The 12,961-nt window shown below is 37.8% G+C and overlaps 1 protein-coding gene across 1 annotated transcript in view; it reads left to right on the forward strand.

The window, feature by feature from the left end:
- Positions 1–12,961, forward strand: part of otog (otogelin) — a 46,047-nt gene that overhangs the window by 16,795 nt on the left and 16,291 nt on the right. The window contains exons 12-23 of the mRNA XM_066700957.1: positions 2,364–2,471; positions 3,425–3,563; positions 3,991–4,125; positions 4,412–4,558; positions 5,132–5,251; positions 5,558–5,674; positions 6,866–7,022; positions 7,244–7,270; positions 7,843–8,010; positions 8,645–8,923; positions 12,245–12,362; positions 12,608–12,687. Coding sequence (XP_066557054.1) covers positions 2,364–2,471; positions 3,425–3,563; positions 3,991–4,125; positions 4,412–4,558; positions 5,132–5,251; positions 5,558–5,674; positions 6,866–7,022; positions 7,244–7,270; positions 7,843–8,010; positions 8,645–8,923; positions 12,245–12,362; positions 12,608–12,687 — 1,595 coding nt within the window. The remainder of the gene's footprint in view (positions 1–2,363; positions 2,472–3,424; positions 3,564–3,990; positions 4,126–4,411; positions 4,559–5,131; positions 5,252–5,557; positions 5,675–6,865; positions 7,023–7,243; positions 7,271–7,842; positions 8,011–8,644; positions 8,924–12,244; positions 12,363–12,607; positions 12,688–12,961) is intronic.

Genomic DNA, 12,961 nt, shown 5'->3' on the forward strand with positions numbered 1-12,961 from the left:
AATGCTCAAAGTCAACAACAACAGGATTTACATGAATAGCGTTACATATGTTTAGTTCTGTCTATAATAAATGCAAAAAGCGTATAACCAAGAAAATATTAACAAACTAAATCATAGTATCAAAATAAAAGTTTTGTAAGGCAGAAAATAAACCAATAAATAAACATGGTAGGGTAATTATTAGGTAGAGGATTAATTTCTGTAGAAATACCAATTATTTAAAAGCCCTGCTTAAAATCATGTTATTATTATTATTATTATTATTATTATTATTATTATTATTATTATTATTATTTAATATTCATTGCAAATCACATCCTGAATAATCATTACTACAAATGTGGAGCAGACATTCAGCCTGAAATGTATTTTTCTTTTTCTTTCTTTCTAGTTTGTAGTATGGCACAACCTATTACACATTGAACTTCTTGCAAATGCCAGTAATATTCGTCACTCATACGTTGTAACATTCCTCAGACAATTATGAACTGGCAAAAACAAAAGATTTCAAATAAAGACGTGGGCTGGATTTTACTCCTCATTTAAAAGCTCTCCAACCATGAAATTAAATGAGTCACTTTTAGACAAAATTAATTTATAGTTATGGCATAGTGCCCCATATGCAGTAAAGTGTTCTCTTTGTAGCAAGAAGGTATTTTCCATTTGGTTTATTAAATCACTTCCAGAAAGCTGTTTTAATGCATTTAGTTTATAGAGTAATGAAACTCTAGCTAAGTCCTTGTTTATATTTTAACAGCTGCCTCTAAAAAGATGATCAACGAAGGCTAAGTAGCTGCGCTGGGGATTGACTGAAACTACACTAAGTTTTCATAATCACACCTTCAAGTAGATGAACACCTGCTTTTCTTACTGCTCTTTTATTAGCAAGGCTGCTTGGTACTCTTTCTACTGGTTATTAAAAACAACAGTGTACTTCTGGATTGCTGTATAGATATTTATATATATTTTCACATCATACATTTCTCAACTTCTATTGGACTTTGATAGATCACCTGCTTAAGAGTTACATATAATCAAGTATAACTTTGTCTTCAACTGAAAATCACATTAATGGATTCAGTTGCTTAAGACTCAATGAACCAAGTATTAGTTGTCAATACTTTAAATCATTGAGTCTCATACAACTGGATCCATTAATTCAATTTTTAGCATGTTTATGTACAGGAGAAGATGGCACAGTGTCACATGTTCCTCAGTGACTCTTGCCTGTACAAAAATAGATGATGCTGCTACTATCTGTTAAACTATAGGTTGTCTTTTTTTTGTTGCCACACTAAACAGAATTTTAATTAAAATATAGAAAGATCTTAATGGAGTGTTATTTATAAACAGCCCACAGAGGCTAAAGGATTAATTGTTATAGATTCTTTGATCGCAGTAACTGATATGTTTTCCTGGCCCCCACATAAAGAGACCTGTTAACACCCCTTTATCTGCGGTGTAACATTACGCAGATGAACCCTCGGTTTGTTCTGAGGCCTGTGAATGTGTCGCTTTATTGTCTGTGAACACTGCAGTGGGAATATTTCACTCCTGAATATTACAAGATTCTTATCTGAAATGTCTTTAACAGTGTGGAAACAAAATTGAAAAATTAAACAAAGGCCATTTCTTTTGCAGGTTACTTTTTCTCATGTATTTGATTCCTCCTTCATTTCTTCCCATATTTAGCTGCTCCTTACTTTGCGTTTGCACCACTTGTGACACAAAGTCCTTTGTCATTTACATATGTTCAGTTTTGGGAATTTCTTGAAACTATGTCTGTATTCTGATTTATTCGAGTCAACAACAAACGGCAAAGACAGACCTTTATCAAAATGTATCTGGTTTACATTTCTCAAAGTTAGTTTAGTGGAATTGCCAGGAGGAACTTCTTAAAACAGAACATGTGTTTGGCATTACAGTAAAATCCATACTGATAAAGCTTTCAGGCAAATAAGGTTTAAGTTATTCACAATTTACAATTCTACAAAATCTAGTATAACAGTACGTCATTATTGAAAATATTGAATATTCTACAAGAACATCAGCAAGTACACTGGCAATTCTCATTATTTTATGTACTGAACAAACGGGATAGTAAACCTTTGCAATTTGTAAACCACTACTGATTGTTTACAGAAGTGCTACAAATGACAACACTAGGTTAATGTGCAACACATCAGTAACCATTATGGTGGTCACCACAATTATATTGTTAAATAATGGTAGTTGTGGTGTCAATCTTGACCATTTATAGCACAGAAAGCTGAATTTGTACCTTTGTTGATAATTGCCTAAGCTTCAGTTGGAGTTCCTGTGAACCCATCGTGTTATCTGATTGGTTTGTGCTTCATTGCCAGGCTTTTGAAACATGGAGAGGAGTGTTTTGAGCCGGCTGCTTGCCCGTGCCTGTGGAAAGGAAAAGAATATTATCCCGGGGACAGAGTCACGTCTCCCTGTCACAGCTGGTAAGCTTATATACTTTATCATTAGCAGCATGTACAGAACTGGAATTTACCAGACCTAGAAAGTTATCATTCCAGTTCACAGAGCCTAATGGAAATAAATGTTTATAGGCAGAAAAGGGGTTTGTTATACCCACATTGTTTGATTTACACAGAAGTCCATAAGCAAATGTATAGTGTCGATTTTTACATGCTGTGCTTTCAGGGTTTGGATATAGTAAATATAAATTGATATCCTACCCTTCCACACACACATTTTCAAGAATTGGTTATACAAGATTCCTGTCAGTTTCCAAGGCTCCAAAAAAGTAAATAATGTAATCACTCAAATATGGTATAGTTTTCCACAGAGGTTAAGACTGCAGACTACATCAATTTAAGAAGGTTTAAATACATTAATATTTTTCTCATCTATTGCCTGGATATTCTTGGACTGACAGAAGAATGTCTCACAGCACTACTAATTTTAGAAATTCACTCCTTCCCTGAACTGACGAGACTACTTTGTCTGGAGAGTCAACCCACTCACTTGATCTTTCCGATACCATTCTTGTCTGGAGGGGGAAAAGGTTTCTAGTCTCACATGATTAATAGAGTCAGTCTTGTATTATTGTCTGTAATTTTAGGGACTTGACTTTTGCTCCTGGGATAAATGATTTCATAGTGAGCACAGTCAAAGCGAAGAGCATTTTTTTCTTTCTTCCCCCCATTCATCTTAGAGATGCATGCACCAGTAGCAAGAAAAGATAAGCTTGACAGCTTAATGATGTATGAAGTGGTGATTCAACTTTTGGCAATCGCCCCGACACTTCTGTGGATAATTGCTTCCTAGCCATAAAAGAGGTTCTTTGCAGATCCATTAAAATGACAGGAGTTCTTGCATTAATTGGTTAAAACTGGGCTTCTCTGTCAGATAATACTGGCAAAGGTTTGAAGAATAATAATGCGCCTTTTAGTGTTTGCCAGCACGGATCATTTCAATGCGTCTTCCACCCCTGCCCATCAATGTGCACAGCTTACGGGGACCGCCACTATAGGACATTCGATGGACTGCTTTTTGATTATGTTGGAGCCTGTAAGGTCTATTTAGTGAAGGTAAGTATCACAGAAAAATCCTCTCTATCCGTCACATCCCAAATGTCTTACACTAAAGAGTAATTAAGCACATCTTGACCTTTTGCACCCCCCACCCCCCAGCGACAATAATAATTGCATTTAACTTGATCTGTAAGGATTTGCTATTCTATTAAGAAGAATTCATTGTCAATGAAAGTATTGTTAATACAAGAAAAGATGTCTTGATGTGTGGCAGATTTTCAACTGCCTTGATCCCTCCATTTTGTTATAAATTCTCAGTTACCTGCGGTGTGCAGCACTATTGCATTATATCATATTTACAACCCCATACCTTTGAAGATCAGAGAAAGCTCAATTTCAAGATGTCATTCCATTGCACACTGTGTGTATTAGGTTGCGTGACTGCTTTTGTATCAATCCTTGGTTATTTTCTGCTTTCCAACAGAGTAGTAAAGACTTAACTATGAGTGTGACAGCAGAAAATGTGGATTGCTATGACAATGGAGTAATTTGCAGAAAGTCGTTATTACTCAACATCGGAAAGTCTTTCATTGTGTTTGACAATGACAGTGGAAAGCCAGTAAGTTGCACTTTAAACACTCTTCTTTATTTTGAAGAATGCCATTGAGCCATACAGACATATGAATTGTTTTTCAATTTAAATCCCTTGTACAATGTATATAGGGCAAAATTATTATTTTTTTAGTTTAAACCTGCTTATTGTGTTGATTGTTCATCTGGTAGCAAATGTATAGAAAGAAACCAGATTCTTAAATCACATGGAAAAAGGGAATGCATGGGGCATTTGTAAAGTACAGTGGCTGATTTTTAAAGACTCACCTCTGTGTATCTTGTGTACTATACAGAACCCTTCAAGTCTGATCGACAAGAAGCAAAATATATTCATATGGCAAGCTGGCTACTACACTATTTTGCATATCCCTGATGAAGACATTACTGTTCTTTGGGACAAAAAAACAACCATTCACATTCAGGCTGGCCCACGTTGGCAGGTGAGAGAGAACCGCTGTAAAGGAAAGCAGGAGTCCTTCATGTGTGTGTGTTTGTGATCACTTTCTTAATCTAATGCAACACAATCAATGCAAGTATTCTGTAGTCCGTTTGGATGATACTGGAATCAAAGATCACCAAATTTTTCCACTGCACTTTTACGACACAAGGGGCCTGATTTCATGAAGGCTGTAAATGCTTGACTCCTGACTAAGACTACATTTTGGGTTCAGTTGATTGCATTGTACATGATTTTCCAATTAATATAATTTATAAGTGCTTTGGTAACCATATTGAAGAAGAATATAAGCATACATACTGCCCTTACTCCCAACTTCCCATAGCTCATAAATGTAAAATCTATATTGAATATATAATTAACATGCATGTTATATAACATGTTATAGAACAGATGGAAAAGTTAAAACATCACACACAATAAAAAAAGAAGTAGAACAAAATGTATAGTAAAATAGAAAGTATACATTTATACACTGTCCTTATCATTTGATTTCTCGTCTTCACATTTTGGATCTAATTACAACCATCTGATGATACACATCTTGCTCTTTAAGGGCAAACTGACAGGTCTGTGTGGAAACTTTGACATGAAGACAGTCAATGAAATGAGAACTCCTGAGAACATCGAGTCTGCAACCCCACAGGAGTTTGGCAACAGCTGGACCGCATCAGAGGTAAAAGCTGGTGCTCAATATAAGCTTCAATGGACATCATAGCAGGAAAGCTCTGCCTAACTTGCAGTCTGACTCTGAGAAACAGCTAACAGAGAGCCTCACTGACATTGACACACCTTTATTTTAAGTCATTACTATGTGAATGTAGGGAAATGTATCCAAATAAGGTGCTACTGAGCGAATGTAAGTGTCTTGTCTTGATTTCAACATTAGCACCTAAGGCATGTGGAAGCATGTGCCAGTTGTCTGAAGAGAGTGACAGTGTGTTGTTGAGACTTTTCTCAGTGTTATGCTCTTTTCCACCAGTGTGTGAACAGCCCAGATGTCAGAAACCCCTGCAGCCTCAATCCTCTCCGAGAGCCCTTCGCCAAGAGGGAATGTGGGATATTGCTCAGTGAAGTCTTCCAAGTCTGCCACCCAGTGGTGAGTACTATCACTATTTCATTACAAAAAAATATCTAGAAACCGTTGTGTGAAATTGTACATGCTTGCAGCTATCTTGCACCCGCTTAAAATCATTTACATTTTAAACAATGTAAAAGCACAGACTTCATCTTAATTTTGAATTATCTGTCAAAAAGCTAATATCATCATCATCATCGTAGGTCAGTATTTATTTCTATATTTGCTTTCTAAATGCCTGTAAGTGCTACAGAAGTGAATGTAATTCCTTCTTCATGTTTACAAGGTTAAAATTGGTAACAGGTCTCAACCCTCTCCCCTTCGCCTCAGCAGGACGCTGCAATCCACCATTCAAAGCCCTCTTCAATGTTGAGCTCTCTTTAGCATGTCTTGTGGACCTCTAAAGGGTCACCAGTGTTTTGACCCCAACTGTCTTTTTCCTGTCCTGACACCACAAAATGTAATCCCAGCACCCTCTCATAGCTGCTGTTCTTGGTGGATATTATGCTTGAGGAGTTCTGTATACCACTGGATTATATATGGGGATTTACTAATTAGCCACTTAATTGTGGACACTGACTTCACAGCAGATCCAATGTATTTTTTTTCTCTTGCACTTCCTGAGCCAGGAGACCACCCAGCTACATAGTGATGGTGGGCGGGTGTGTGTATTGTGGGGGGGTGAAGCATTTTGCCCTGCTGGTTCAGCTGTCAGGGGTGTTGGTTTCTTCAGGAGGGCACACATTTGAGCAGAGGCCAGCGAAACCCATCTGACTTGCGTCCCAAGCCTCAGCTGAACCGAGGGCTTAGGAAGAGGATTAGTCAATGTAATGCCATCTTCTCGGCCTGGCTCCTAAACACACACACTAACTTGCCGTAAAGAGAACATTTAAACTCATGTGATTTGTGTGCATTCTCATTTTATCTGCATCCCCACTGCCACACAATCCTGCGTAGTGACATACTGTGTATCTTTCATCACCAACCAATAACAAAAGCATAGTTTTTTTCCTCCTTGCCCCCACTTCCCCTGATGTTCCTTCAATCTACCCAAAAATGGTTTAGGGCAAACATAAATATAAACAATAAAATATATAAAAAAAATTCAAAATAATTCTACTGCTCAAACTCAGGTATATTTTTCCATGTGTTACTTACAACCATTCTGACACCTTACTAAACTGTCCAGTATCCATGTGTGTTGTGCCACAGGTGGATGTTACCTGGTTCTATATGAACTGCCTGGTGGACACATGTGGCTGCAGCCGCGGGGGGGACTGTGAGTGCTTCTGCACCAGTGTGTCAGCGTATGCACATCGCTGCTGCCAGCAGGGGATCAGCGTGGACTGGCGCTCGCCCTCGGTTTGCCGTAAGTTGGAAAAGTGGGTCACCGGGTGTTCATATATGTTTCAACTCAAGGATCTGTCAGAGTTCATTTTAAAAAGGCTTGATTTGGTATTAACATCCTGTTAACCAAGAGAGAGTCAAACACATTTATTTCCTTGCACAAAAAAGGGGTACGCAGTAAACCGTGAATTTACCATTCACTGAGATTCAATGCATTATTTTGTTGTGTTTTTGTTTTTACAGCTTATGACTGTGAATTCTACAACAAAGGTAAGCTGTGGAATACATCATTAAAACAGTTTGAATTTCATTTCACTTCCTTAATTCACCATAACTCTATCAACCTTATTGAGACTCTAGAGGGCGCAAGGTATTCATCTATTTAAAGTCACAAACCTTGTGGAAATTCAGCATCATTACAGGCTGGTAGATCACGTTTCTAGTAAATTGATTAAATGAAATACCCACTCACTGAAAATACCCTGAAATATCCCATATTATCCACATTACGCCAATATATCATAATTGTTTAATTGTTTAATTGTGTGTGATATATTAGAAGTTATCAAAACTATTAATTTTAGTCATTTAAAACAAACTAATAAAATAGCAGCATTATTATAATAATGCAGTATATCTTGAGCTGTTTAATTCAATGGCACAATTTTTTTTCCCTTCAATTCCTACTGAGACAGGTTTCTTAAAAAACACACGTATGTAAAATGTGCGATAAATAACACTTGTAAACTATGATGTGATCCCCTGAATAATCCAGAGTCGTGGATTACAGCAGCGTCTTGCAAAAAGCACATAATGTTCTAACTGACTAATTTCCTTTGCAGTTCTGGGAAAAGGCCCGTTTAAGTTAGTCACTTACAAGGAGAGTGATACAGTGCTGGCTGCCAATTTATCAGGCAGTGTTGTTTTCCCGGTAAAGGGAGGCCCCATAGCTCCAGGAGTGACCACACTGTTTATGATGACCCCGGGCCTGTCCAGAACCCGATCTCACGGTGAGTATGTTGTCCATTTATCACCTGGATACAGACACTACAGCACAACTTATAGCAGATGTCCTCACACTAATGCATCACCCCAACACTGAGCTATGCTTTTTCAGTTACTGAGAAAGGCTTCTCGTCACACATTGAAATGAATGTGGTAACACTAATATTATAATAATAAAGGAAAGAAGACTACTACAACCCCACAGCAGTCCACTCAGCAATCCTCCCACTCTCCAAATCCACTGAACTTAACTTCAATAAAGCAAGCTGTGCAACAGCCCCGAATTACTCATGAGTATTAATAGAACAACAAGTTACGCATTTCAGATCTTTTACTATCACACCATCCACAGCCTGGGTTTGCAGGTCTTAGGACTGAAATGTTTCCAATTGTAACTCAGTATTCAGTGCTAGAATGAGCTTTGGATACATCATTATTGGTGTTGTGCCTTTATTGTTTCAGTTCTCCAACCCTTAAAGCAATCAGTCTATTGTGATGTACTGTGCGATAACATATTTGAATTAACAAAACCTCAACCAACACACTTGCTATATACATACCAGTATTGATGATGGAAGATGTTTATTTTCCTTACCCAATTTATTGATTTCTGGAATACTTTGCTGGGTTATTTTGCAGACACATCTCTGGTGTCCTTTGAGGCAGCAGAAAGGCCAAACTATTTCTTGCACCTGGACCCCAGTGGACGCCTGCAATTGACCAAGTGGGTCGAGAGTGAGCGATTTCAGGATGAGGCTACCTTCATCATTCACAGGGACACCTGGATCAGTGGATACGATTCTCTGGAGTCCTACACCAAGACAGGGCTCTTTGTTCACTTCATGTTGTCCTGGGTTCACCTGATGAAGTACAACCACACTGAGGGATTCAGAGAGGCAACCCTCTTTAAAATAGCAGGTCAGTTGGGTAGAGGGGGGATACCCCCTTTTTTAAAACAACTTAAGGAAAATACAGTGTGAAGCTAATTTTCTCTTCCAAGGTAAAAAAATAAAAAACTTTTCTACTGTTATTCAGATTTTTTTCCTTTAGCAGATTACCTATATCAAGGGAGACTTGCAGTTGTCAAATGTAATAGGAGAGCGTAATTGTAAGTTATTATTATGATACAGATGATAAACATGACACTCTTTCAAGTCAGCCGGAGTTTGCCAGGCTTTGAATCTGTTGCTTTGCTGTTTGTATGAATAAGTGCTGCCATCTTAATCCTTAATCCTTCAGGCTTCAAAAGCATCTTTAATCAGTAACTAGACATTGTGTTGGTCTTAACTAATGAAGCCAATAATTGATTCAGCTAAATAATATAGAGCTTAAACAATGCATTAAGAGAGTCAATGAAATATACTTTAAAAAACATAGAAAAATAAATAAATGAATCTACAAATTAGCTGATAACTAAGCACATTTCCCTTAAGCTGCGTTAGAGTGAGCCCCTTTGACATTTAAGACGCAGAGTAACGACTACACCAAACCCAAGTCACCCACTGGTATGCCTCTCAGAGTCCTCTGTTAACAAAACAATCAGCGGGTGTGTTAATGGCCGCATTGTGAGGGGAGATATGTTTTGCATTGCGCTATTATGGCAGACCGATGCAGCTGTTGACTGGCACACTCCAAGTTCAGAAAAAGAAAAAAAAATGACAGCTTGTGTCAATGCCAATTGCCTGACGTCCACTGGAAAATGTCTTTAATCATGGGGATGTTGAGATCTCAAGAGGCAGCATGCAATGGCAGCAGCTACGGCTTGGGTGTTCAATAACAATGTCGAGCCCTCTTTTTCCAGAACAGCACCAGGAAGAATCTTGCCCTTTATTTTCTCCTTTGGGGGTGGGGACTGGTTATTGGCCTGCGGTACAGTCTACAGAAATGACACCTCAACAAAAAGTCCTCACTGTGGACTTTTTATGCCAAAAATCGTATTCATGCCAGTGGAAAACTAAAACAATTTACCTCAGCAAGTGGGATCAGATCAAATGATCGTGAGGCATTTCATTAATCACCACATCCGAGGGCTCAGATTTCTGAGATTCATAAGCGAGGCAACACTGGACTCAAATCTTTCCCCAGCACGATCCTGCAGACCAGGCTGCTGAGGCAGGGTAATTACGCAGGCTAAAAATATAGCAGCATTTGTTTTAGTTAATGGAAAAGTTATACCAGCTTCAGAGTGCAGAGGCAAAAGCAGATTGGGTTTCCTGCTGACTCTTGTAAATGCCAGGCATATTAGATCAGAGAAGGTCTAAGAGGAGAGAAACTGTCCCAAAGGCCGGAAGAATATCCAGAGCATAATCATATGCCATCCTTCGTCATTTCCGTCCCCATCTCACCGGTGACTGCTGATGGGAGATGCAGGCACTCGCATGGCCGCCAGTGCAGTACATTTGTATGCTTTGAAACACAAATGGTCTGATCATAAGTAAATGTTAAACTAAATGTCACCCATACATGGAGTGCCATGCTGTGTGCAGATAGAGGACCATAAAGGACCCTCTCACGATTTCTCAAATGGCTTCTGAATGAGCAATAAGTATAATTTACGGGACAGGAGATTACATTCTGTTCTTCTATCATTGAAATATTCATTGTAATCTTACCGCAGGACTCAACCCTGACACAGCGGCTAATAAATACTCTATTATGACTTTAGGATCATATCCCAATGCATCTTGAATGTTGAATTGCACTTCAAATAAAATGAACCGGTTAGATACCTTTCCTTACACATGCTTTACTCATCATAACCTGCAATATTCCCAAGTTATATGTGCTGAAGGTATCAGAGTTTTTCTCTCCATGCTAGAAATCTCTGAGTTCCAATACACTATATGTACCATTGACCAATTTGGAATTCATCTCACTTATTATGAATATCAGCAATATATTAAACAATGTCTACATTTCCTTTCATAGCTTTGCACTATTTGAATTGCATACTTAAGAGTTTCAGACCCACAAACTGAGAACATGCTGGGGAGAATTAAACACTTCCGAATCCCTGATTACTATCACACATATAAAATGATTTCATTTGAGGACACAGTGCTGGATTTAGGGATAAGCTAAGTAACCTACATCTTTGGGCCCAACATTATGAGTGGCTTAATTTAGAGCTTTACATAACTGTTTGAATATTAAAGGAGGCATTTCAAGATATGACAAAAAATATACTTGTAATATTGAGTTTCTAAATCTGTGCAGATATAAAATGAGATGTGAATGTGAATGATGGCTTTTAAATCCTAAATATGCCGCTGTAAGAAATTCTGAAAATCGACAGCATGAATTTCACTTTATTGTTCAGTAGTTATATCAAATAAAATGATGGGCATCTTCAGCTTGACAAAGTTTAGGGTCTCAGACTGTCATATTAGAAGAACTTTACCTTTATTTAATAAGTCTGTGAACTGTCCTTCAATACAGTTTCAGCAGAAAATGCACTCTTCTTAAACAAGAGGAATTTCTGACTTTGATTAAATAAAAATACCAACAAATTACTTAATGAAAGATTAGGGCAAAGTGAATTAAAGTTTGATTAATATTAATAGAAAGCATATTTAGTTAATATATTGTTAAATAAATAAATACATAAATAAATAACGGTTCTACATCATTACCACCAGAGGGCAGTATATGCTCCTTTTCCCTGTAATGTGGAAGTGTTGTGCCTTACACTTACAGTGCCAGGAGTCAAATGCTAGGATTCGGAACAGTCTGAAGGCGCTGCCATTATAATTACATTCTGCTCCGACACTTTCCAAATCCAAATTTCAATGAATGTAAATTTGCGCACGCTTACTTTCCATTTTGTATTAATTATTGCGGGATTACTTTTCTTAAAACTGGAATGAAAGGCAGTATTTAACGTAATGCAATTATCAAAGGAAAAGAAAACAAAACAAGAAAATACATTTTAAATGGTTTATCTTGATTCATATAAGGTATACCCACTCAGCAGGTTTAAAAAGACCAAATCCCCTTTATGTTTTATAAATGAAATCCTTTCTTCTTACGAGGAGAGAAGAAAAAGCACAACAATATGTTTAAGCCTTGTACTCGGGACAACTACAAAACTGGAGTATATTTTGACTGTCAGTGTGTCTCTAGATTGGTCTGTTTATTGCCACATACTGTTTTGTACATCAGGTTTTACCGCATATAGTAGATGGATGATGGGATCAGATTTTTTTATTTTTTTATTACATGTATATTCCTTTTTCTCAGAGTCTGACCCAGAAGCCTCTGTTCGTCCCGTGTGCCAGTGGAGGTATGAGGTGTGTGCCAGCGCCTGCTTCAAAACCTGCACTGACCCCACGGGCCACATCTGTACCACCATACCAAAGTAAGGACAGGCGGACAATAACCTGTCTAACAAAGATGATTTAACTAAAACTGACGTGAATTGTTGTGTAGACTGCAGACAGTACCATTTTCAAGACATCTGACAATGTCTGAAGAGATATGAATATGAAGCAGCACTAAAACCTTAATTATTTAGCTATTCCGAATATATTTGTTAAAGGCACCAGTTGAGAGTCAGCCCTACAAGTGTTTGTTATCCTCAGAGCTGTTTGGCTTTCTCTGTAGAGTGGAAGGATGTCTCCCTCAGTGTCCACACCTCATGGTTTTAGATGAGGTCACCCAGAGATGTGTCCATTTGGAGGACTGTGAGTTATTGTTTTTTTCTCTTTGCTTAGGTATCATGTAGTTCATAAAATATTATCGAGATCAAAATAAACAACATTGCTATTGTTTTCATGCTGTCAGGAAGCAACTACTTATACACACTAATGCCCCTTCTACATTCTCTGGATGCATCCGCACTGACACAAATTTCAAGACAGCTTAGACAATTCTGGCAAAGTTAAATTTCTCATTATAAATGTGTAAATACACAGCGTTTGAGAGATGTAAAATATTTTTTCCTCTTCATCACAAATT

This window comes from Amia ocellicauda, chromosome 4 (genome assembly GCF_036373705.1).
Source record: "Amia ocellicauda isolate fAmiCal2 chromosome 4, fAmiCal2.hap1, whole genome shotgun sequence".
In the NCBI taxonomy this organism is placed as follows: domain Eukaryota; kingdom Metazoa; phylum Chordata; class Actinopteri; order Amiiformes; family Amiidae; genus Amia; species Amia ocellicauda.